Source organism: Scyliorhinus canicula, chromosome 8, assembly GCF_902713615.1.
Source record: "Scyliorhinus canicula chromosome 8, sScyCan1.1, whole genome shotgun sequence".
In the NCBI taxonomy this organism is placed as follows: Eukaryota; Metazoa; Chordata; class Chondrichthyes; order Carcharhiniformes; family Scyliorhinidae; genus Scyliorhinus; species Scyliorhinus canicula.
In genome coordinates, this window is record NC_052153.1 from 18423562 (window position 1) to 18451022 (window position 27461).

General features: G+C 45.7%; 1 protein-coding gene across 2 annotated transcripts in view; it reads left to right on the forward strand.

Annotated features, from left to right (window-relative positions):
• Positions 1-5172: 5172 nt before the first annotated feature.
• Positions 5173-27461, forward strand: part of chrna8 (cholinergic receptor, nicotinic, alpha 8) — a 309073-nt gene continuing 286784 nt past the window's right edge. Inside the window, exon 1 of one of the 2 annotated variants that reach the window (XM_038804235.1) lies at positions 5173-5469. In XM_038804235.1, the coding sequence (XP_038660163.1) occupies positions 5409-5469 (61 nt within the window). In that variant the 5' untranslated portion in view covers positions 5173-5408. The remainder of the gene's footprint in view (positions 5470-27461) is intronic. The other variant, XM_038804234.1, reaches the window with a different exon arrangement.

Here is a 27461-nt window from a genome sequence, read left to right on the forward strand (position 1 = left end):
CTCACCCACTCACTCACACTCACTCCCTCACTCACTCACTCACACTCACTCCCTCACTCACTCACCCACTCAGTAACTCACTCACTCAGACTCACTCACCCACTCACTCACTCAGACTTGCTCACTGACTCACTCAGACACACTCACCCAGTCTCACTCACACTCACTCACCAACTCACACCCACCCACTCAACCACCTACTCACTCATTGTCACTCACACTCTCACTCACACACACACTCACTCACCCACTCACTCATTCACATTCATTCACTCACTCACCCACCCACTCACTTAATCACTCACTTGCCCACTCAATCACCCACTCACTCAATCACCCACTCACTCACACAATCACTCATTCACTCACTCAATCACCCACTCACTCAATCACCCACTCACTCACGCAATCACTCCCTCGCTCAATCATCCACTCATTCACCCACTCAATCACCCACTCAATTACCCACTCAATCACTCACTCATTCACTCACCCAATCTTATTCACACAGCAGTTTTCACTCACTCACCCACTGAATCACTCATCCACTCACCAACTCGCTCACTCACTCAATCACCCACTCACTCAATCACTAACTCACCCACTGTCACTCACTCAATCACTCACTCACCCAATCACTTACTCACCCATTCTCTCTCAATCACCCACTCGCTCAATCACCCACTCACTCAATCACCCACTCACTCACTCAATCACTAATCACTCACTGAATCATCCACTCACTCATTCACCCACTCAATCACTAACTCACTTAATCATGCACTCTTACTCACTCACCCTCAATCACCCTCTCACTTACCCACTTTCATTCACTCACTCACCCACTCACTCACTCAACTACCTACTCAGTCACTCTCACTCACTCACCCACTCACTCATTCACACTCACTCACCCACTCACTCACTCATTTCCCACTCACCCACAAAATCACTCACTCATTCACTCACTCATCCACTCACTCAATCACCCACTCAATCACTGACTCACTCTATCATGTACTCTTACTCACTCACCCACTCAATCACCCTCTCACTTACCCACTTTCATTCACTCACTCACCCACTCATTCATCCACTCACTCAATCACCCACACAATCACTCATTCACTCACTCAATCACTAACTCACCCACTGTCACTCACTCAATCACTCACTCACCCAATCACTTACTCACCCATTCTCTCTCAATCACCCACTCGCTCAATCACCCACTCACTCAATCACCCACTCACTCACTCAATCACTAATCACTCACTGAATCATCCACTCACTCATTCACCCACTCAATCACTAACTCACTCAATCATGCACTCTTACTCACTCACCCTCAATCACCCTCTCACTTACCCACTTTCATTCACTCACTCACCCACTCACTCACTCAACTACCTACTCACTCACTCAGTCACTCTCACTCACTCACCCACTCACTCATTCACACTCACTCACCCACTCACTCACTCATTTCCCACTCACCCACACAATCACTCACTCATTCACTCACTCATCCACTCACTCAATCACCCACTCAATCACTGACTCACTCTATCATGTACTCTTACTCACTCACCCACTCAATCACCCTCTCACTTACCCACTTTCATTCACTCACTCACCCACTCATTCATCCACTCACTCAATCACCCACACAATCACTCATTCACTCACTCAATCACTCACTCACCCACTTTCACTCACTCACGCAATCACCCACTCATTGAATCACTCACTCACCCACTTTCACTCACTCACTCAACCACCTATCACCCACTCACTCATCCACTCACCAACTCACTCACTCACTCAATCACCTATCACCCACTCACTCATCCACTCACTCACTCAATAACCCACTCAATCATCAACTCACTCAACCACTAACTCACCCACTCTCACTCACTCACCCATTCTCATTCACTCACTCACTCACACAATCACATACATTCAATCAGTCACTCACACACAATCACTCACACTCTATCACTCACACTCACACACAATCACTCACTCACACACTCAATCACTCACACACAATCACTCACACACTCAATCAGTCACTCACGCACACTCACGCAATCAATCACTCACTCAATCACTCACCCACTCTCACTCACTCACACTTACAAACGCACTCACTCAATCACCCATCACCAATCACTTACTCACTCACTCACCAACTCACTCAGTCACCCATTCTCACTCATTCACACACACTCACACACTCAGTCACTCACTCACTCACACAATCACTCACTCACACACACTCAATCACTCACCCACTCACATACTCACACACATTCAATCACTCACACACACTCAATCACTCACACACTCACTCACTCACACACTCAATCACCCATCACCCACTCACTCATCAACTCACTCACTCACCCACTCTCACTCACTCACACACTCAATCACCCACTCATCAACTCACTCACTCAATCACCCATCACTCATTCAATAACCCACTCACTCGACGACTAACTCACCCACTTTCATTCACTCACCCACTCTCATTCACTCACCGATTCTCATCAACTCACTCACTCATCAACTCAATCACCCACTCACTCACACTCACTTACTCAATCACTCACACATACTCTCACACACACTCACTCACTCTCTCACACTCACTCACTCACTCACACATACTCTCACACGCACACTCTCACTCACTCACTCTCACTCACTCACGCACACTCACTCACACACGCTCACTCAATCACTCATAATCACTCACACATACTCACACTCACTCACACACACTTACTCACACACATGCTCACTCACACTCACTCATACTCACACTCACTCACACACTCACTCACTAACTCAATCACCCACTCTTACACACTCACCTACTTTCAATCACTCATTCACTGACTCAATCACGCACTCACTCAATTACTCACTCATCCACTTTCCACTCAATTACACATTCACTCAATAACCCTCTCATCCACTCTCCACTCAATTACCCACTCTCCACTCAATTACCCACTCATCCACTCAATTACCCACTCTCACTCACTCAATCACCGATTCACTCAATCACCCACTCATCTACTCACTCAATCACCCACTCTCGATTCAATTACCCACTCTCACTCATTCACTCACCTACCCACTCAATCACTCACTCACCAACTCATTCATTCACTCACTCACTCAAACATTCACCCACTCATTCACTCACCCACCCAGTCAATCACTCACTCACCCACTGATTCACTCACCCAAACTCACTCACTCAGCCAATCATCCACTCACTCAATTACCCACTCACACAATTAACCACTCTCACTCACTTAATCATTCACTCACTCACTTACTCATCCATTCACTCAGTGGTGTACTCTCACACCCACACTCTCACTCACTCAACCACTGAATCGCTCAATCACTCACCAACTCATGCACTCACCCACTCAATCACCCACTCACTCACCCGCTCACCAACTCACACAATGAACCACCCATCACCCACTCACTCAGTCGCACACTCTCACTCACCCACTTAATAACTCACTCACCCATTCTCATTCACTCACACATCCACTTTTTAACCCACCAACTCACTCACTCACACACTCAATCGCCCACTCTTACACACTCACCCACTTTCATTCAGTCATTCACCCATTCAATCACCCACTAACCCACTTTCCACTCAATTACCCACTCTCACTCACTCAATCGCTCACTCACTCATTCACTCACCCACTCACTCCATCACTCACTGACCCACTCAATCACCTATTCACTCAGTCATACACTCATCCACTCACTCTCCACTCAATTACCCACTCTCACTCACTCACCCACTCATTTACTCACTCACCCACTCAGGCAATCACCACTTACCCACTCACTCAATCACCCATCACTCAATTGCCCACTCTTACACCCTCAATCGCTCACTCACTCACTCACAGACCTATTCTCACTTACTCACCCACTCTCACTCACTCACTAACCTGCTCTCATTTACCCAGTCACTCAATCCCCCACTCACTCCCCCACCCTCACTGCCATATCTTACTCATCCACTCCTTCACCCAGTCACTCAATCACCCCTCACTCAATCACTCACTCGCCCACTCACTCAATCACCTACTCACTCAATCACTCACTTGCCCACTTATTCAATCACCCACTCACTCAATCATCCACTCACTCAATCACTCCTCACTCACTCTCAGTCACTCTCTTATTTACTCACTCAATCCCCCACTCACTCAATCACCCCTCACTCAATCATCTACTCTCTCACTCAATCACTGATTCACTCACACTCATCCACTCAATCATCCACTCACTCAATCACCCACTCGCACACACTCACCTACTCTCACTCACTTAATTACTCACGTTCACTCACTCATCCACTCACTCAATCACCCACTCGCACTCACTCACCCACTCACTCACTCAATCAACCACTCACCCACTCACACCCACAGTCACCCATTCATTCACCCACTTAGTCACCCACTACCCCACTCTCACTCCCCCACCCTCACTCCACCATCTCACTCACCCATGCACTCACCCACTGAATCACCCAGTCACTCAATCGCTCACTCACTCACTCTCACTTACCCGCTCACTCACTCAGCCACTATCACCCACTCACTCACTCTCACTCACTCACTCATCATCCACAGCCCGGCTCCAATCACTCATACGCCCAGGTCAGTCTCCCACGGTCAAGCCTTGAGACTAGAGCGCGGGGGGTGGGGAGGATGTCCCTTCGAAAAGTTAGGGTCCCTTCGAAAAGTGACATTCGGCCCCACAGTCCCAGAACAATCTGTGAGCTGGGGTCACAGTGGTCAGTGGTGTGAATGGGAGCACTGTGTCCCGTATACTCCCCAACACCAGCAGATCAGGGTGCTATGTTAATGCAGTCAGTCATCCTGTGGATTGAATGCACGAGGTGGAAGGTTAGTGGAAGCAGATTCAACAGTAGGGAGGGGGGGGGGGGGGATTGGATATCCTATTGCTGGCTCTGTGAAGGAAGAGCAGCAGAGTTCATTAGTCAGTCCTTTCAAAGTGTGGGCAGAGGGGGCAATGGGCCGAATGGCCTCCCCTCTGGTCAGATTCGGAGCCAGGGCAGTCTGTCTGTCTCTCTCTCTCCCCCCCCCCCCCCGTTGAGTGCTGGCCAGATTTGAGGCGGGAGAAGGTTGCGCACAAGCGATGGGCAGGTATCCCTGGTTGGATGAAGTGAGCCCCGGTCTGGTTGCAAAGTCAGGTTGGAAATCTTCAAATGCAGTTGGTTGGCCGCGTGTAGGCGGGCTGCCAGCTTCAACCCACCCCAGCCAAGCAATTCTTCCAGAAATGCGTGCTGTGTGAAGGACAGCGAAGACAGGAGGAGAAATAAAATGCAGACCTCGAGGTGGCTGGATGGTGTGTGGCTGACTCTCATCCTGTGCTTGCTACAAGGTAAGAATCTATTCTATTTCTTTCTGGAGATTCCGGGCAGATCTGCAAATGTAACGACCCAGGCTTCACACTGGGACAGATTCACACGTCCTGCCTTCAGCCAGGGCACATCTATTCAATAATCCATATTGCTTCGAATTGCACCCATTCCAAAATAGTGGGAAACTTTACATAAGCAATAGACAAGAGAGGATATCTGCATTGGTGGGATGTGGTTGCATTTAACAGGGTTTATACGGGGAAAGAACAGTTGCATTCTTCAGTAAAGGAGTGGGCGCCTGATTCGCCAAGGTTTCCGTTCATGCTGCGTTCCTGTCGATCTGGTGGGGAGTTTAGTTACCGGTGGAGCGGGGGGTCCATCGGGGTCTTCCCAGGCGAGCTGCCAATCTCAGATAGCCTGCTCCCTCTGTTAACCCGTCACAACGTGATATATTTTCCTCCAAAAGTTTAAAAAAAGAGCGTGGGGTGAAGGACACACACACAACGGGCAAGCTGGACACACACACACACACACACACAGCAAAGTAAGAAGTCTTACAACACCAGGTTAAAGTCCAACAGGTTTGTTTCAAACACGAGCTTTCGGAGCACGGCTGTTTGAAACAAACCTGTTGGACTTTAACCTGGTGTTGTAAGACTTCTTACTGTGCTCACCCCAGTCCAACGCCGGCATCTCCACATCATGGACACACAGCAAAGGCATGGAGACAGTCATTTCCAAGTAGAAACAGCGCAGAGGTGGATCGACACTCAAGTGCTGTCATTTAAATAGTCTGCAGATTATACTGCCTTCAAAACCTCCAAAATTGTAGCCTTATTAAAGGCAGGATGGATTGCATTATTCGGTTGTAACATGCCTGGTGTTCGAATGGACTTCCAGAGTGGGGAGAAACATTGATGGAACCTTTTCACTCCACTGGTCATTTTCACCTTCGAAAACAGAACCGGGCTATAAAGTTGGGTTTCAAACCAAACTAATGAGAGTTTCAAGCCTGCAAAAATAAGCGTAACGTCTGAAACATGCACTGGTTCAATTGAAGTCTATGTTGCACTGATGTTTTTTTTTACTGTGTCAGTGTGACTGTATGCTGAATGACAGCTCCCATGGCGAGGTTCTGCGGGCAATGTACCTCCAAACAGTTCTATCTTATCGGTCGATCTGCAGAGTTCTCAATTTGCCTTCATTGTGCCGCAGATCTTTGCCCCCGTCCCCTGTGCAATATGCAGGCTGACCTTCAGGACCGTCTGCTTCTGCAGCCCCACATGACCCACAAACTTGCCCACTTTGGCTACATTACTGGGCTTGCCTTCTAACCCAGCTGATATGTTAGGGCACGCCCTCCCCGCCCCCCCCCCCCGCCCTCCCACCCCCAATGCCTCTGTGCTGCATTTTCCAAGTGCTACTTTCCGGCAGGTTTTTAAGGGTTAACTTGCCCATTCAGAGCAACCAGAGGGCGGCAGGGTGGCACAGTCCTCACAGAGCCAGGGACCCGGGTTCGATTCCAGCCTTGGAGTCCATTTGGAATTTGCACTTTCTCCCCGTGGGTTTCCCCTGGGTGCTCCGGTCTCCTCCCAAAGTCTAAAGATGTGCAGGTCAGTTGGGTTGGGGGAGAATAGGGCAGGGGGAATGGACCTAGGTAGGGTGCTCTTTCAAAGGGTAGATGCAGACACTGGATGGACCGAATGGCCTCCTTCTGAACTGCAGGGATTCTATGTCCTGTGCGCAAAAAGCTTCTGCTGTTTGAGCCCTTAACAAAACTGACAAACATGCCAGTGACGTATTAATCAGCATCATTGAAGGGCATCGGCAGAGTTATTCATGCTGTTTTTATATTTGCGAACATACCTGCAGGAAGATTGCAACCCACCCCCAGCAGAAAGTTAGCCAGCTCGACAGTCAAACTGTGTGCTGTCCACAACACTTGGTGAGTTGGTTTTCTGGAGCAGATATTCCAGGGGGCGGTGATCCCATTGTTGCGAATGTAATAGCTGGTAAAAAGGGGCTGGTTGGTCATCGGCAGAATGGGCAAGAGGTGAAAGTCGAGGAAGAAATGAGCTCCTCTGTATTCATCTCATTGGTGCACACACCCCTGCTAATTGCCAGTGATGTGGATGAGGAAGATGATGCTGGGAATGATAATGATGAGAAACTCCAATTGGGCTATCTGTGAGAGGAATGATACAGGCAGTGAGGTTAGGTGGCAGCATCAGATTAAGTAAAATTAATAAAGCATTCGTGCCTTGAGAAAGAAAATACAAACTCAGATTGAAATATTCCTCAGTCCCAAAGGGCTCAATGTGCTTTCACGATTGTATTTGTCGCATTTTGTACAGGTACACACTCTCAAAGCTGGCTGCCTGACAATAGGAGTTGTCCGCAACCGGATATTTTTAGAAAGTGCCATGCAATTTTTTTAAAATGCTCAAATAAAGTTAACTTCTCTGAACAATTGGACCAGGCACTGTAGAGCGCCTGACTCGTTACTTCCTCGCTGCTTTGCTCTGTCCCCAAGCTCAAAGTAATCTTGGTCCCCACCCGGCACTCATCGCCAATCACCCAAAAACTCCCGACCTGAAATCCGGCCAAAAAATCCAAATTCCGGAAAAAATCCGGCAAGGACTGGGTTCTGCGGCTCCTGGCTCTGAGAAATTAGATTGTACCTGCAATAGAATTTCTGGCTGTTCACAGTAGCTCAAAAACATCATCCTTTAGTGGAGGATATACAATGTGTAAACCTCCTGACCCCACGCCAGGGCACGAGCTGAGGAATAGTTTTTACACCTCAGTGCAACTTAAACTCCATCTCTCTGGTCCAACCTTCGTGTCAGCCATTAAATTAGTGACATGCCATTGAATAGGTCTACTGTCACATACCTCTGTGATTATAGTCAAGCGCTGTGTGTGGATAAAGAAGGAAAATCTTTCAATTCACGGAATTGTACAACTACAACATAAAATAATGGTGTTTCGTCCATTGAGCCAGTCCTGAGACTCTTAGGAAAAAAATAAATGACTGGACCCCTGGGCTTTTGCAAAGGGCCTGACATTAAATGGGTTCGAGCAATCTCCGTTATGGTGACCATGTGCCCACAGCACCAACTAACCCCAAATTAACACCTACCTCGGAGTTAGAAGTTGAGACTTCAAAGAGTTTTGAATATATCTTTTAAGGTGGTGTAAAGCAGCTTGAGAAACATTGCAACGATCCAGTAATTCATCAAGTTTAGCATTATCTAAAAGACATATTTATAAAGTAGAAATCCCAGCATGCAACAGCCCTCCATCTGGCAATATGTTCGTAATTCACAGGCAATCAGCTCACACCTGAGCAAACGTTCACTTTAACGGAATATTCATATTAGTAAGATACTTTTTCTGATGTCTGCTAATTGCATAGCCTTTATTGTCAATCCATGGACATGTTCATTAGTTACTGGAAAAATTATGTAGCCACGATGACGCCTATACACAGGGAGAGTCCCCTGTTTCGCATTTTGTATGTATTCTAAATTAATTTTCTAGTTATATTGTCATAGTTTTAAGATTTGATAGTTGCAGCAATATTTTTCCATTGAGTATATGTTTTTTGTTTCAAGCTTTTGGCACAAATCTATGTGCAAATACATAGTGTGGCGTACCACTTGTTACTCCTCAGATACTGAAGCAGTTTGTGCCTGCATACATCAAGTACAGGATAACATTAGGTTACAGAATGATAAATGGCAAGTAACATTTGCACCACACAAATGCCAGGCAAAGACCATCTCCAACAAGTGTGTATCTAATTATCTTCTCTTGAAGTTCAATAGCATTACCAGAGCTGAATCTCCTAGCATCTACATCCTTGTGGTTACCTTGAGGTTTGTCTCACAAGATGGCGCCGGAGCGTGGCGACTTTCTGTGAGCTCTCCCTAACAGATCCCCTTTTTACTTATCCCTATTATGTATTTTCTTTTATTTCATTTTCTTTTCATGTATTTAATGATCTGTTGAGCTGCCCGCTGAAAAATACTTTTCACTGTCCCTTGGTACATGTGACAATAAACAAAATCCAATCCAATCCAACCATTGGCAGAAACCTAACTGGACTAGTCATATAAATACTGTGAATACAAGAACAGATCAGGGGCTCAGAACCGTTCAGTGAGTAACCCTTGACTCCCCAAAGCCTGTTCACAAAGAGTGTGGAGTGTGATCATGGAATCACAAAACCCCAATAGTGTAGAAGGAGGTCATTTAGCCCATCGAGTCTACACCAACTCTTGGAAAGACTATCCAACCTCGGCCCATTCCTGCACCCTATCCCCAGAACCCCATAACCTCACCTAACCTTGTGGACACTAAGGGACAATTTAGAATGGCTAGTGCCCCTAACCTGCACATCTTTGGACTGTGGGAGGAAACCGGAGCACCTGGAGGAAACCCACTCAGACAGTAGGAGTCTGTACAAACTCCACACAGAGAGGTTGGAATCGCACTCTCTGGTGCTGTGAGGCAGCAGTGCTAACCACTGTGTCACCCAATATGATAGAATACTCTTCACTTGCTTGGATGAGTGCAGTTCCAACTGAACTGCACCAGCCATATAAACATAGTGGCTACAAGAGCAGGTAAGAAGCTCAGAACTTTGTGGAGAGTAACTCATCTCCTGATTCCCCGAAGCTTGCCCACCCTTAAAAGGCACAAGTCAGGAGGGAATGGAAAACTCTTTGCCTGTAGCTCCAACAAAGCTGAAGAAGCTTGACACCGTCCAGGAGAAAACAGCCCACTTGATTGTTACCCTTGCCCACCACTTTCAACAACTACTCCCTCCACCACTGGTGCACATTTCCATCATTGTATAACATCTACAAGATGCACTTCAACAACTCACCAAGTCTCCTTCCACTGCACCTACTAAACTACAACCCTTGCCACTTCGATGAAAATAGGGCAGCAGATGTATCCATCACCACCTGGGGCTTCCCCTCCAAGTCACACACCATTGTTACTTGGAACTATATTGCCATTCCTGCACTGATATTGGGTCAAAATCATGTAACTCCCTTGCTAATAGCACTGTGGATGTATGTACATCACATGAACTACAGCAGTTCAAGAAAGTGGCTCACCATCAACCTCACAAGGGCAATTATGGGTGGGCAATAAATTCTGGCATTGCCAGCTACAATTACATCCTACAAATGAACAAAAAACATATTGGGACAGATACTCAGAATGCATGTTGTAGATCGGGATATTCACTTGCCTTCATTCCTTATGGATATGTTGCAGATCCCACTACCTTTACCATTAAAATTGATCGGTGGAAAATTAAGGCATCATTGCCTGTTAGTAATGCACATTTGTTACCTCAGTACTGTTATTTCCTGGTGCTCCTGATGCCTGTAGTTCCTCCATGTGCTATTTTGAAGTTATTTGAAGCTATTATTCAACACTTATTGTGTAGACAGGGAAGGTTTTCCAGTTTGTCTCAAAGTAATCAGAAGTGAATACTAAAATTGAACTTCTTACGTTTGAAGTAGTTGAAGAGTGTTATTACATTTCACTGCCCCTATCACAATAGCTCTTTCTATATCTGCTGATGTGTAACAAGGAAATATTGGAACTGTATGGTATTATTTTGCCTGCCGCCATAAATCTTATATCTTGGAAACAACTATAGATAAAATGGAACACATTATGGAATACCTAGACATGCCACGTACAATCTAACTTAAAGACCAGCTTCACCATGAAACTGAAATGTGGCATGTGCATGCATGAAACAGTTGAATGGACTTTGCTGTTTTTCACTATCTGCATACTATTTCTTGATAACATTACCCAGAAACAGGGTAAAGGATTAGCTCTAACATGACTTGAACAGTAACTACTGCGCATTAAGGAGTGATATCATAACTCAGAGAGCGAAGAACCTGAGAGAGGAGCAGTATAGCTCCGTCCTGATGTTCTGTAATCTTGGACACAATTAATTATGTAGATAAAAGTACTTTGAGGACAACATCCTTGCCTCCAACCTGATCTCTTACGGGGATCAAGGTACACAATGTATTCCAAGACATTGCAGCCCAAAAATAACAGAAGGTCAGTTTTGACACATGCCAGTGACATCCACCTCTGCCTTGTTGTCACGCCTATTGACTCAAAGACAGTTTCCGCACTTCAACATTATCAATGTAAAATCAAAATAGACGTTTGCCAAAATTTCACTCAGTTTCCATAACTTTTTAAAAATAAATTTAGAGTACCCAATTATTTTTTTCCCAATTTTAGGGGCAATTTAGCATGGCCAATCCACCGAGCCTGAACATCTTTGGGTTGTGGGGGTGAAACCCACGCAGACATGGAGAGACTGTGCAAGCTCCACACGGACAGTGACCCAGGGCCTGGATTCGAATCCGGGTCCTCAGCGCCACAGTCCCAGTGCTAACCACTGCGCCCCATGCCGTCGAATTACCATAACTGAAGTCATTCTCTTTAGCTTTCATTAACATAGAACATAGAACACTACAGCGCAGTACGGGCCCTTCGGCCCTCGATGTTGCGCCGACCTGTGAAACCATCTGAAGCCTATCTGACCTACACTATTCCATTTTCATCCATATGTCTATCCAGTGACCACTCTCATTAACATTCTCATCCCCACTTTAATTCGATTACCAAAATCTCTTTCTTCCAGCTCTTCAACATTGTTCATTTTCTTTTCACTTCTGCAGCAAAACCTGCCTTCATCACCTCGAGTTTTAACATCAGCAATGTTCTCCTAGCAGGAATTGCCCTTTCAACCCGCACTAGCTTCAATGCATCCAAACACTGCAGCATGAACTAAACCCCACACAGTAATTTCCCCTGAGTCATTAAATTTTTACGCTTCTGGACATCAATTTCAATTTCTCAATTATTTTCACTCCCTGACTTTTGCCTTGTGTTCTTGCTCATTCTCCACTCCTCTGATTCCTGACTTCTCCTCACTCCTCACTTCTAATATTTTACCTTTTGGACCCATTCATTCACCAGCTTCTGCCCTCTGAAACTCTCTGTCCATGTCTCTTCACCGAGCATCACTCTTCCTGGTTTCAAAATCTGCCTCAAGACGTTCTTTCTGTGTGTTCAGTTCCCCATCATTGTCTCACATTTCTCCGCTGTCCCAAAGTGCTTTGTCTGCTCTATGCCTTTTCTCCATATTGTACCATAAACTGAAACATCTTCCTTTGTACGAGGAATGTAACATAAACGTCAATGTTTGGAGTACGTTGTCTCCAAGTACGTTACTCACCTCCAAGTCAGAACAGTATAAGCAGCACTCTATCTAAGACGTTGGTACATAATCCAGGCTGAGTGTTTAATGGGGTATTGAGAGAGTGTTGCATTGCTGGGGGTGTTGTCTTCTGCTTAAATTCAACCAAGGCCTCATTTTCCCTCTCCAATTGAAATAACAGAGCATTGGAAGCATTCCAAGAAGAATAGGGTTGTCGCCTCCATGGCTCAGCCAATGTTTATCCCACACCCATGTGCGGCACGGTGACACAGTGATTAGCACTGCTGCCTCACAGCGGCAAGGAACCAGGTTCAATTCCGACCTTGGGTGACTGTCTGCGTGGAGTTTGCATGTTCTCCCCATGTCTGGGTGGGTTTCCTCTTACAGTCCAAAGGTGGGATTACGGGGATAGGGCGAGGGAGTGGGCTGAGGCAGGGGGCTCTTTCATAGGATTGGTGTACACACGATGGGCTAAATGGCCTCCCTCTGCACTGTATGGATTCTATGACAACCAACATTACTAAACTGTCAAATTGGAGATACGTCTCGCTGCATATTGTGGAACTTTGTTGTAACCAAGTTGACCAAGCATTTCCTGCAACAGTGACAACAATTTAAATGTTCTCCATTGACGGTTACATGTTCTTGGACATCCTTGACTTATGAAAAACAGTCTCTAAATATAAGTTCAATCTTTATGTAGCTGAATAATGTGTAGTACCACAACCTGCTTATGATATTGGCAAACTCTTCTCATTTTCTTTGCCGTTTCTACTGTTGTAAACCAATTTTTTCAACAGTTTCCTTCTTCTGTGGAATGTACTTTGTTTTTCCAGCTACAATTAAGGTGCTTTTATAGTTGGTTATCACAGAATTCTATCAGGAGGGCGGCACAGTGGTTAGAACTGCCGCCTCACTGCGACATAAACCTGGGCTCGATTCTGACCTCGGATGACAGTGTGGAGTTTGCACTTTCTCCCGTGTCTGCGTGGGTTTCCTCCAGGTATTCCAGTTTCTTCCTACAGCCCAAAGATGTGCAGGTTAGGTGGATTGGCCATGCTCAATTGCCCGTTGGTGTCCAAAAGGTTATATGTGGTTACAGGGTTAGGGTGGGTACGTGGGAATAAGTAGAGTGCTCTTTCAGAGGGTTGGTGAGGACTCGATGGGCTGCTTTTGCTAAATCCTGTCAGGTTAAGCAGTAGTTTGACATAGATGTATGGATCTGAGTGCTGGTTCCTGAAAGGATCCCTCTCACTCTTCAGTCTTTCAAGAAATCTCCATACAAGTGTACAACTAGTAACCCTGTGTTTGCTAAGTTTATTTTAAAAGTGTTTTTTTTTACCTGTGATGGGCTTCGCTTAATTAGGGATAGAGAAGGTATAAGTTAGTAATTAAAGTGTTTCCTTGCAGAATTGTTTAACTGTTAATTGAAAGTATTTTTTCAGGATGTTGCTGTGTTTAATCCCGTGTTAATAATAAAAAAAAATTTTCATATAAAATATACCTATTAATCAGTAGAATCACTCCTCGAGCGAATAATAATTTCCTCACAGTGTTATGGGGGTGTACCTTCAAGAAATGTACTGTCTTCTCAAATGGCTTCAGTGTTGTCATTGTGTGGGCGGAGTTGGGCTATGGCGCTGGGTTTTTACTTTCATTTTGAGCTGGGAGCTGGGCTGTGGCTCTGAGTTTTACTTTCGGTCTACACTGTCGGAAGCTGGATTCAGACAAAGAAGGTTTCTTTGGGCTTTCTCTCTACATGTCAAAAGGTATCCAGATCACTTCATAATTTAAAAATGATAATTGCTGTCTGGAAATAATTCAGACTTACTGTTTTGGGTAAAAGGGGTTTTCTGGTTGTATTGGATGTTGTTGTCAAATTGAAACAGTTGAAAGGGAAGTTATTAAGGATTATATACAGAGAGAACTGTAGCTGTGTGGAGAATGTATGTTTGTAGTTGATAACGTGCTTACTGTGTGTGTTTATAGAAATGTTAACTGAATTTGTAGAATAAACTTTGTTCTGATTAAAAGTGCTGAAGGCCTCTGTTGAATAACACCTGAAAAGTAGGCCCTTGTGCTTCTCGTACCCAAAATGAATAATCAGTTGTAGGTCAGATGAACTCCATGATATACCTTGCAGTTTTCTAAACTCTGGCCCATAACAACAGTTTTAATTTTTTTCTAAGTGTTTGGGGTTCTTGTTCCATATCCTAACAAGTGTTGGGGCCTGGTCACAGATGTTAACAGACAAAAATGGAAAGTTTTCCTCTAATGTATATTTTCTGCCCTCCAGATAGGTTTGATCGATTAAACCAATGCATGGTATTGTTTAAAGATAAGGGCCATAGCTTCCAACAAGTGGTGGAAAGTGATGGCCTGCTGGAGTTACGAGAGTTTAAACTGCACTTGTCGGCTCTGGAAAAATGTGTTCAAACCTCTGCTGGCTGGAGCTGCTTGGAGCCTGCAGCAATGGATGCCTCGCAGACCCTAGTGCAGTGCATCTCCGGTGAACTCAAGGAGGCCATGCCACTTTTGTTAATGTACCAGCTGTCACAAGGCAGGTAGATTTAAAGGGTCCAGTGAAATTGGCAGGACATCCAGGGAGAAGGTAAGTGGATGGGATTTGACTGGTCAGGAAGGCTGGGTCGGTTTAGGGGGCCAATCAGAATTGCCATGTGTCTGGTTCCCCCCTTGGGGGACATCTCTGGTTTAGCACACGGCTAAATTGCTGGCTTTGAAAGCAGACCAAAGCAGGCCAGCAGCACGGTTCAATTCCCGTACCAGCCTCCCCGAACAGGTGCTGAAATGTGGCGACTAGGGGCTTTTCACAGTAACTTCATTTGAAGCCTACTTGTGACACTAAGCGATTTTCATTTCATTTTCATTTCATTCATCTCATATTGGTGGGAAGGTACTGGGTTGGGTGGGTCAGTCGGGCAGACGGAATGCCATGGGGGGTGTTAAGAGAGGGGGGGTTGTGAATACCCTGGGGGAGTGATTAGCCAGGGAGTCCAGAGAGAGGGGGGGGGGGGGGGGGGGGGACGGCCCAGGTGGGGTTTGGTCTGCATGTTTGAAATAGTTACGCGGAAGTTAGAAGTGCTTTCATTTCTTCTAACTTTTTCTGAGTAACTATCAATGTAACACCGGCAGAACCATCCAAAGTTAATGATTTAAATCACTTTTGTCAGATAGTATACAGTGCTGCACAATTGTCAGAGGAAGTTAGCCTTTCTGGACAATTGTCATATAAATCCTTGGCCTAGGAGATTCCCCAGTGCTCTTTGGTAAACCCCCCAAATCTGGTGCAGGGGAGCTAGGAAGTTGTCAAATTGCAAAGTTCAATACTTTAGATTATTTCTTCAAAATTGACATTAAAAACTGCTAATTGCCATTCAAAGTCATGAAATACAATCAATGTAGTTTCTCACAAGTAAACTACCTTCCTGTCCTCCAACCTCCTTGTGGCCTAAGACCATAAGACATATAAGCAGAATTAGGCCACTCGGCCCATCGAGTCTGCTCCGCCATTCAATCATGGCTGATACTTTCTCACCCCCATTCTCCTGCCTTCGCCCCATAACCCCTGATCCCCTTATTAATCGAGAACCTATCTATCTCTGTCTTCAAGACATGGCAGCGCAGAGGTTAACACTGTTGCTTCACAGGGCAGCACGGTGGCCTAGTGGTTAGCACAACCGCCTCACGGTGCTGAGGTCCCAGGTTCGAATCCCGGCCCTGGGTCACTGTCTGTGTGGAGTTTGCACATTCTCCCCGTGTCTGCGTGGGTTTCGCCCCCACAACCCAAAAATGTGCAGAGTAGGTGGATTGGCCACACTAAATTGCCCCTTAATTGGAAAAAATAATTGGGTAATCTAAATTTAAAAAAAAAAAAAACACTTGCTTCACAACGCCAGGAACCCGGTTTCGATTCCCGGCTTGGGTCACTGTGCGGAGTCTGCATTGTTCTCTCTGTGGGTCTCCTCTGGTGCTCCAGTTTCCTCCCACAAGTCCCGAAAGACGTGCTCGTTAGGTGAAATGGATATCTTGAATTCACCCTCAGCATACCTGAATAAGTGCCTGAGTGTGGCGACTAGGGGATTTTCAAAGTAACTTCATCGCAGTGTTAATGTAAGCCTACTTGTGATACTAATAAAGATGATTATTATTGATTGTTGATTGTCTCACTGGCAGAAGTTCAAACTGAATTGAGTAAAAAGTGGGTAAAATAAAACCCATAGATCTTACTTCAGTGCAACATGGAAGCCTACAAATTAGTAACATTTCCAAAATCTTACAGCCATCCATCTGGTCTTGCCTGTGCGGGCTTTTTAAATGAGCAGTTATGCTTAATTGCATATATCTGGTTTTGATTCATCATCATGTACGTTCCTGACCCTCAAGTGCCTGTCCAGCTCCCTTTGAGAATTAATGGTTATATTAGCTTCCACCACATTTTCAAGCGGATAATTTCTGATTCTGACAACTCTCTGATGGAAAGTATTTCTCATCTCCCTTCTAGATCTGTTACCAATACCAATCGCTAGTTATTCGCTCTCTTAGCAGAGGGAATATGTTTGCTTGATCCAGTCTGACAGGACTCATCATCTTGAAAACCTCGATTGGGTCACATCTTAAATTTCTCTATTTCAAGGAGAAATTTTCCAATCACTGCTCATAAGTGAAGCCCCTCACTGTTGGTAACGTTCTGGTGGACCTCCTCTGTACCGTCTCTGTATTGTTTCCTCAGCTTTTACATCTTTCCTACACTGTGGTGCCCAGAATTGCCCACATTACCCCTGCTGATGACTAGCCAATGATTTGTAAAGTTGTAGCCTGATCTGTTGTGTCACCATTAACCTTTGCTGCATTGTGACTGTCATACAGGTGTGGAAATGAAGCTTTTGCTACTGCAAGTGTGATTTTAATACTTGAACTGGTGTCAGATTTGCATCATTTGTAATATTGATAACCTTGCGTGGTCTTTTCTCCCTATGAATTTAAGCTAAAAGGTGCAAGTCTGAAGAATCATTCTCAATTTTTGCCACTGTTTGGGTCATGGGCAGCACGGTAGAACAGTGGTTAGCACTGTTGCTTCACAGCGCCAAGGGTCCCAGGCTCGTTTCCCGGCTTGGGCCACTGTCTGTGCACGCTCTTCCTGTGTCTGCGTGGGTTTCCTTCAGGTGCTCCGGTTTCCTCCCAAAAGTCCCGAAAGAGGTGCTGTTAGCTAATTTGGACATTCTGAATTCCCCCTCCGTGTACCCGAACAGGCGCCGGAAGGTGGCGATTAGGGGCTTTTCACAGTAACGCCATTGCAGGGTTAATGTAAGCCTACTTGTAACAATAAAGATTATTATTATTATATAAATGAAATTAGTTGCAATATTCATGGGCAAATAGCGATGGGCAATAAATGCTGGCCCAGCCTGTGATGCTCACATCCCGTAAATGAATGGAAAAGGATAGATGCAGCTTATATTCACTGCTCTTCTTTGTAATGTGCCTCAACCATGGAAAAACATCCCGATTTCACCAATTTAACATTTCTATTTCAAACATCAGCAGTTCTGATGACTTCTAAGTCTGTGTGAATGTATACCCAATTCGGGGCAGGTTTGTCCGATACGGTTGCCTTTACTAGAATCTAATATTGGACACATTCCTTGGAGCCAACTGAAATAAGTCACCTTTACTCAACCTTCAATAGATTCAAACTCAAGGGGCTGGATTCTCTGGTCGCCAACGCCAAAATTGCGCTCGGCGATCAGCCGGAGAATCACAGTTCCCACCCAAATCGGGGGTGGCGCCGTTTCGCGATACACCGCCCCTTCTAAAGTGGCATACTCGCCGAGTACGCTGAGCCACGTATCAACGGCCTCAGGGCATTGCCTGAGACCCGCACCCCGATTCTCCGCCCCCGACCGGCCGAGTTCCCGACGTCGGTGGTCACGTGCGGTCCCATACGTCGGGAACTCGCCGTGGCGGTTGCGGATTCAGTCCAGCGCCGCCACAGTCAGGGGATAACTGATCCGCGGGCAGGGGGGACTTTATTAGGGTCTGGGGGCACTATGGGGGGGGGGGGGTCAGTGGTCTGGGGCACATAAGCGCGTGAGCCGGCCAGAGTGGGGGGCACTATTTTGTGGGCCGGGTCCGCGAGAGGCCTCCGCCATGTAGCACAGCCCAGCCGCTGCAGGCCGCCGTCGTGCGCACGCGTGGCCACGGACCCGGCAACTCTCTGGGCCGCATAAACAGCTCGATCCCAAGGTTTGAGATCAACAGACATCCGCATCACGTCATGCTATTATTGACAGAAACCTTCAGTGAAAATTAATCATTCACATGCCAAAAGCAGCTGATGAAATCAGGTTAAAAGAAAAATAAGGAAATGATAAACATTTGAAGTATTTGATTGAAACATAGAATAATTTTATTTACTAGTTATCGTTTTCAAAAGAGAACATTCCACTTAAGGGACCTACTGAAGCCAATTTTCCTCAAGCCCTATCAAGTTCTTGCATCAACCAACGTGCTTTTTACTCTGGGATGATTTACCCTGTTGATCAAAATCTTATTTGTCTCTTGCTGAGTGTCAGTGAGAACGTACAACTTAAAAAGGAGTTCATTCCAAATTAGCGAGGGGAATTATGTGCTGCATGCAGTATCAGGTGCATATTTGGCCTCTGAACAAATGAATTAGAAGCAGCGATAGGCCATTCGGCCCCTTGAGCCTGCTCTGCCATTCAATACTATCTGATTGTAGTACTGATTGTAATCTCAACCCCGTATTCCACCCCCGATAACCTTTCACCCCCTTATAAATCAAGTAGCCTATTGGCGGCTTTCAAATTCAGCAGCAAAATGGTCTCCATCCATTATAGTGCAGCCTGACAGATGTCCTCGGCTACCTTTTTACAGGTTTTTGATCAGAAGGTGCAATCCCGCAAGCTCTAACATACAACTCACTTGGACAGTCTTCAAGAAGAGTGCCTGCCAGGTGGAACCTTCAGAAACCTAGGGGGGGGGCACGGTAGCACAGTGGTTAGCACATTTGCTTCACCGCTCCAAGGTCCCAGGTTCGATTCCCGGTTTGGGTCACTGTCTGTGCTGAATCTGCACTTTCTCTCCGTGTCTGCGTGAGTTTCCTCTGGGTGTTCAGGTTTCTTTCCAGAGTCTAAAGATGTGCAGGTTAGGTGGATTGGCCATGCTAATTTGCCTTTAGCGTCCAAAAAGGTGAGGTGGGGTTACTGGGTTACGGGGTTAGGGTGGGCTTAGGTAGGGTGCTCTTTCCAAGGCCGGTGCAGACTCGATGGGCCGAAAGGCCTCCTTCTGCACTGTAAATTCTATGATTCTATGAAATGGCAAAGGAGCTGTAATGTCACCACTCCTGTGTCACTTACATAGCATTTGAATCATTCCACCTGAAACAGGTTAGGTGGATTGGCCATGCTAATTTGCCCTTAGCGTTGAAAAAGGTGGTGGGGTTACTGAGTTACTGGGTTACGGGTTCCCATCCACAGTGGCAATATCCGAGGTATTAAACATTAAGCATAAATGGAATGGAGAACGGGCTTGACTGATTGCTGCCCCCAATTCCATTCCTTAAAGTTCCACAGATGAGCCGACACAGGGCATTAAGCAGAGGAAAATTGACACCATTTGGTCAGGTTTTGTAATATCATCCATCATCGTCATGTGCGCTCTACCCAAAGACAAGTCCTTGGCTCATTGTTTGCTGATCCACCATTCCGAGCTGCTTCCTTGGCATTTTGTTGTTGGCAGTGGCCCACTGCCAATGCCTTCCAATCTTATGGGTGACAAGGCAGATTAGAAGTCTACTTCGGCCAGAGTGGAAATTGAAGCGCCGCTGTAGTTGTTACTCTAAGGGCCCTCCCTGTTGATTCTCTTTATTTTCTATTTCTTTTACTTTGTCATTATCGTTTTGGTCCATAGAACTTGAACGGAGACATACCTTTAAGTCAAGCAGGGGAAGCGAGGAACACAAAAGTTGCAAAATAATGTGCCACGAATATATGATTGTGAACAGAAGAACTCAGACTTTATGGCACCCGAGAGATTGGAGGGATTCAGGTTGATTGATTGGCTGGTGGACAATGGATTGTCCAAGGATCATATTTTGCCCGGAAACAGACAGTGATTGGGGGTCCTGCCAGGCGGGGTGTTCTCAGAGAATCCAAAAGAAAGCACCTCGATGCTGAGATGAGAGAGTTGTGTTTTTTTCTCCCTTTCTCTCTCTCTCTCTCTCTCTCCCTCTCTCTCTCTCAATATCTCTCCTCCCAAATATTTCCTGCCTGCTGGTTCTGAGTGTGCGGTGAAGTCCCGAGACCCTAATGAATCTAAAGTGAAAACCATTACAGACTGAAAACAAAGACATCTGACAAGAGGCCTGGACTGAAGAAAAATCTAACTGGAAGTCGTCCTCTGAAACAGAAACTTTTATTCTTTTACTTTTAGGTTTTTTTTACAGCGCTCTTTCCCCTCAGTGTTTGTCGTCTTGTGTGTGCGGCGAGTTAAAGGGTGGTGGGGTTAGGAATTAGATAACAATTAAAGAGTTGTACTTAAATATTGTCATTGTCATTAATAAAAGTTAACTGTGTTTAAATTTACAACCCTGGTGACTGTCGTTATTGGACAACCAATGGCCAAAAACTTTGGGTATTTTTAAAATTAAGAGTTAATTCCAATTGTGTTGCGCCTCAGGGTCAAGTGGAGCTGGAATTGACCACACACTATCACAGGGTGTTGTAACATTATTCTGAACCACATTCTAGCCATCTAAGCTAACCATCTCCTTGTTCAGTAGAGCAACTACGGTGTTCATGGGTATGGGTATTTCTGGCAGTAGCTCCTCTGGCTCCTCAAATATCTGCCAGATATGAAAAATGAACAGCATACTATACATGATGCATATTAATTAGATGTGAAGGACAGGGCTGCATCATATGACATGCTTTGTTATTTATGTCAAGCATTGTTTAGACCAGGAATGCCTGTAATGTTCCATTAATTCTAATCCAGAAAATTCAATGTTAATGGATAAACCGGAGCTAACCTTTACATAGTTTATCAGCTCTATTTGAGGAAATACACATTAACGATGTGCACCTCCTAACCTGGCTGCCACAATTTCAGCCTGTCCTTACTTATAGGAGCATAAATGAATCCCCAGTTAATGTCCGCTGTCTGCATTCAGCTTATTACAATTAATAAACAGTTAACTCCTGAAATCCCTGAACTGTATGCTGCTTGAAGGGTCATTTCAGACAGCGACAGGACCATTGACTGCAAAAGCTCAGGCAGTGCTGTTTCTTTATTAAAAGAGGGGGTCACTGTTTAACTGATGTTTTTCCAAGATATTCGTGGCCAGTTGCATCCACAGTCCCACCCCACGGTCGAATTCATGTGAATTACCCTGACTGAGGGTAGGATTTCCAGCTCAGGTTAGATTTATTCTTATGGGCTTCATCACATGATGACCCGCTTCCCTCCTCCTCACTCCCCCCATCCCCCCACAACTCCAACAGCCAAACAGCCTTTTTGCTTTTACGCTTAACACGGAAAGGTGTCATCAAAGGAAATTATTAAGACAAGACCAAAAAAATTCAATGCACTTCTGATTTTTCTCCAAATTGATTGCAGCAGTTCCCCACTCGCGGGGAAACCCTGGGAACGCGGGGGACCCTAATCATGGAACGTTGACCAGAAATAAGATGTGCTATGATATGGATAGTGTTCCTCGTCATGCCAAAACAGAGCCTGGACTCCATCAAACTGGAAACTTGATGTACCATCAATTGAACGCGAGACGAGTTGCAGTACAAAAGTATGGCTTTAATCAGCTAGATGTTAGCCCTGTGGTCGACTACAGTAAATGGACGACCGGCGGGAGTGCTGGGTATTTATACCCCGCCCTGGAGGCGGGATTAACTCAGCCTCTCGACCAATCGGGGAGCCGTCACATGACTGGTCTCAACCAATTGGTCGAAAGGCACATGACCGACCAGGGCCAATGGTAAGCCAGTGTTCTGCACCAATGGCAGGCAGCTATGTTAATCATACCACCACAAACCTCTTAGCAATGTGTGCATCTAAATGACAGATGACTTTCCAGTCAATGTCTTAACGTATGGCTTGGTATGATCAACAGATATAGGTTTGAATGTTCAGGGGCCACTTGTTCAGCCATGTGGAGCCAGTCCATATAGAAAAACTGCTCCCTTCAGCTTTCCATCTATTGACACCAGTTTAGAACTCAACATGTACTCTTTGATTGTTTGTCTAATACTCTCTTATTAATCTTGCTTCACATCTGTCCACGGGACCTTGTGATACGCAGAAAAGACATGGATTAAACGAAAGACAATCTCAATTTGCTCAGAATTCGATATTTATTTTCTTGACTGCGTCCGTTCCCCTATTTCGTACATTTATTTAATGTTCAGAAAAAAAAATTAAATGCATTCTCCTCAAAAAAACATGTCTATTGTCCGCAAAATGAGTGAGCAACTCAGTGTTCGTGCAAAAGGAAGACTGAGGGACATCGAGCATTAAAAATAAATTAGATCAAAAATAATGAAAAAGAAATCTGGTGCTCTCTGCAACAAGACTTGCACACCACTGACCCATTTTCGGTTAAATCCTTGGCATTAAATCTTGAAGAGTGCGTGGGATGTTTCCACTGCCTTAATGTTGGCAGATGGCAGATCGAGCAAAACTCTATTAACTTTAACCTGCAGATTGCTCGAAGGGCCTGAAGCCTCTTTATTAGTGAAATTAGAAGAAGCCGACAGCCAGGTTTCAGCTTTGTGCCTATTTGGGTTATAAAATGTTCTGGTGCTCTACTTACTTGTAATTAATGCACCGGCTGGAAGAGGTACTTCCCTCCCGAGTAAAGAAAAACAAGAACACTGGCACCTTTTAAAACAGCGATATTCCTCGTTGTTTTTGAAGACATGGCATTCATATAGCTCCTCTTACATCCTTCGGATGTCCAAAGTGCTTTAAAAGCGAATAATTATCCTTTGAGTGAGGCGTAGACACGGGTTGCAGCCATTTTGTGGACAGGAAGGTCCCGCAAATAGTCATGGGATAATGGCAGTTAATGTTTTTCGTGGTGCTGTACAAGAGATAAATGTTGGCCAGGAAACTCGAAGAATTCCTTTGATTAATGCCATGGAACGTTCCTCATATATGTCCAAGCAGGCAGACAGGGCCTGGGTTTAAAATTGTGTGTGAAGGTTGGCACCTTAAGAAATGCTGATCCCTCGAATGCCACCGAGGTTATAGGTCATTTCTAGGTTATAGGTCATAGATTATTTCAAGAAGGAATTAGATTTAGCTCTTGGGGCTAAAGGGGTCAAAGGATATGGAGGGAAGGTGGGATCAGGATATTGAACCTGATGATCAGCCATGATCATAATGAATGGCGGGCAGGCTCGAAGGGCCAAATGGCCTCCTCCAGCTCCTATTTTCTTTGTATGTTTCTCTGTATCCTTGAATACTCGGACTTCAGAATCAGAGGTAAGAGTCTCATCGTTAAGCCGAAGGCTTATGTTAAACAGGAGTGCATAACATCATTGAATCGACACATTCCTCTGACATTGTCCACGTCTTAGTATAATGGAAGGCCAAACAGGCTTAGCAGGTCATGTGACCAGCTGCAAGCCACAAACGTGTTATTTTTTAAAAGTAAAAAGCAGCAGATTTCACTGGGTTATAGAATTTTCAACTTCAAAGATCTTTACTGGTTTTCTTACTTGTTGCCCTCATCAGAACATCTTACAAATAATGTACAGCGGCGAATTGGGCTATTTGACCCAACTGGTCTCAGCCTGTGGGTATAGTCACCACAAGTTTTCCTCCCAATCCTTGTCAGTCCTTAAATAGGTTCATACTATTTGCCTCAAATTCCATACAGTGGCGGGACCCACATTTTTGGATGACAACTAAGGTTATAAATTACCTTTCCCGTTATAAACCAAATCTTTATTGGCCCCTCGTGTCCCAGAGCTTGTCCAGGTCTATGTCGGCATAGTGCCAAAGCAGTCGCTGTAGACGCTGCAGAAAGTTGTTGCCGACAGCAGAAATCACAGTTTGCCCTCTCGGCATTCTTCAGATACACAAACCCACGATTTACCCCTGTCTCTGCTGAGCCTGCCCTGCTGCTGCGTCCTTGTGATTCTCATCCTAACTTATCCTTCCGAGGCAATTCGGAGATGCAGCACCAAAAAAACTCTTAATACAATCGATGCAACTGAGCCCATTCAGGATCCGAGGGCCGGGTGAGTAAAAATTGATCGGTGAATTCAATGGGGCTGGGGTTTGGGGTGGGGTCGTTGAATTATGGAATTAGGGGCGAACACGGCTTGCACTCTATGGGTGCGATTTAACTAAATGGAGATGTCGGTCCCACAACGAGCGCCGAGAAACAAAAGGCTATCAATCATCACTCTGGCTAGACAGGAGGCCTCAGCAGGGAACGCTGGCCAAGGCCGCACCTAGTCCTGTATTCTGCACCGAGGAACACCGCACGCCGGAATGCCGGAATGCCTCAGTGTAGAGAGAGATTGGGATGTCATTTAAAAATAACGTCCTGGTCACTAGAGCCCCCGAAGCAATCGCCCCTAAGCCCCAACTCAGTATGGGGGATGGGGTGTCCCACAACCCCCAAACAGAGCATTCCCACCCGATCGCCGGGTGCAAAAGTGCCAGCTTGGCACCACCAACCTGGTGCTCTGCCAACTGACAGTGCCACCTAGGCACTGCCAGGCTGGCACCCAGGTGGCACAGCCAGGCACTGCCAGGCTGGCACCCAGGTGGCACAGCCAGACACTGTCAGGCTGGCAGAGCCAGGGTGCCCAGGCAGCACCAGCAGTGCCAGGGTACCACCCTGCCCAGAGGGCAAGTACTGGGGGGCCAACGATCCCATGGGAGAACCCCAGAAGTGCCATTCTGCTGCTCCCCATTGTGGAGACCTGAATGAAATGAAAATCGCTTAATGTCACAAGTAGGCTTCAAATTAAGTTACTGTGAAAAGCCCCTCGTCGCCACATTACGGCGCCTGTTCGGGGAGGCTGGTACGGGAATTGAACCGTGCTGCTGGCTTGCCTTGGTCTGCTTTCAAAGCCAGCGATTTAGCCATGTGCTAAATGGCACCTGCCCAAGATTTTGTCAAAAATAATCGTACCCACATGGGCGTGATTCTTATTGCACTGTCTCACGAGATGGCGTTAGATCTCGCAAGGCTTTGCGAGCTGGGTAGATCCCAGGAGTAGGGTCTCCCGGCTTCTATTGGCCACGTTGCGCTGCGGCACGTAGCTTTTTGGGCGCAGCGTGGCCATTCCAATGTGCCCTATCTTGCTATCAAAGATAAGTTACCACTTGCCCCAGGATCATACACTGCAGTTATGACAAGAACCACATGAAATTTCTCAACTCTTAAACTTTGGATGGAACCTCAATCACAACTCACGTGTTCAAGATAGAAATGTTTTTTACACGACTGACTAAAACAAAAGGATAGAGGGAAACAACAGCTGGCGGCCCAGATTTCAGATACGCTAATTAATTGCACACAGTGAAAGCTCATGCACCGGCTTAATGCTTTCATCATGTGTTTTAGCAAGCTGAAGAGGAGTCATTTCCTCTGTAGGATACAGAATTCATTTCAGCCAGGCTGTTTTCAAAATCCTGAAAACACAAATTCTGATTTAGACATGGCATATAGACAAGGTTAAAAACACTGGAATGTGATTGGGAAAAATCCAACAGCAAGTCAAGTAGTCAACCAAGATGGAAGCGTCAATATTAATCTTCGAATGAAAAACCTGTGGAGAGTTGTGGTATAAAAACAATGGGATAATGTTCCTGAAATTGGCACTGTCATTGGCTGGAATAGAGTAAGAGCTCAAATGGAAAACACTGGGAAATAAATGGTGCAGAAACCTGCTGGCTTTCGAGTGGAGCAGCGGACACCACTCTGGGCTGTACTAGCCTCCAAGGATGGGGTGAATACCTGAACCTGGAGGCACGTTGACGCCGGAGTGGCTCGCGCCGCTTTTGTCGCTGGCGTCAGAACTTGGCTGCGGGGTTGTAGAATCCCGGGCCGGATCTCTGGAAATCAGAGTGTGATGAATCATTTGTGTCACCAGTCCCATTGTCAAGGGAGGAGCAATTATTCCAAAAATAATTTCGGGGGTAAGTGGTGTGTGAAAATGAGCATTATTCCAAATACAACCAGGTGTCAGAGTTCTCAGCAGTTGGGGTAGATGTGTACAAAGGGTAAACTATAATAACTCTCATGAGACCCACGGGGATGACCCAATTAACCTCTCCGTGGGGTTCATTGAGTACGAATTCCCTGACTCATGGGTGGAGGCTATGAGCTAGGGCTCATAGAAACAACCCTTAAAAGCCGGCACGGGTTTGGACCGGCATGATCGGTTGTCTCGGTTGGGAGCTATTTGCTGTACACTGTGTTGCGGCCTTTGCTTTTAGTTCGAAATAAACTTCCATTTTGAATCACCTTCTTGGATCTCCAGAGCTTTTATATGAACCATATTGTGACCCAAAACCCTTGAGCCCCATATAAAATGGTGTTCTCTCACAGACGAGATGTATTCTACCATGGTCAGTACAAGGATTCCATGTTCTGCAATTCCAGGCCAATAGGTCTTTATCGTCACAATCTCATGGCCCAGCATATCCCCCACT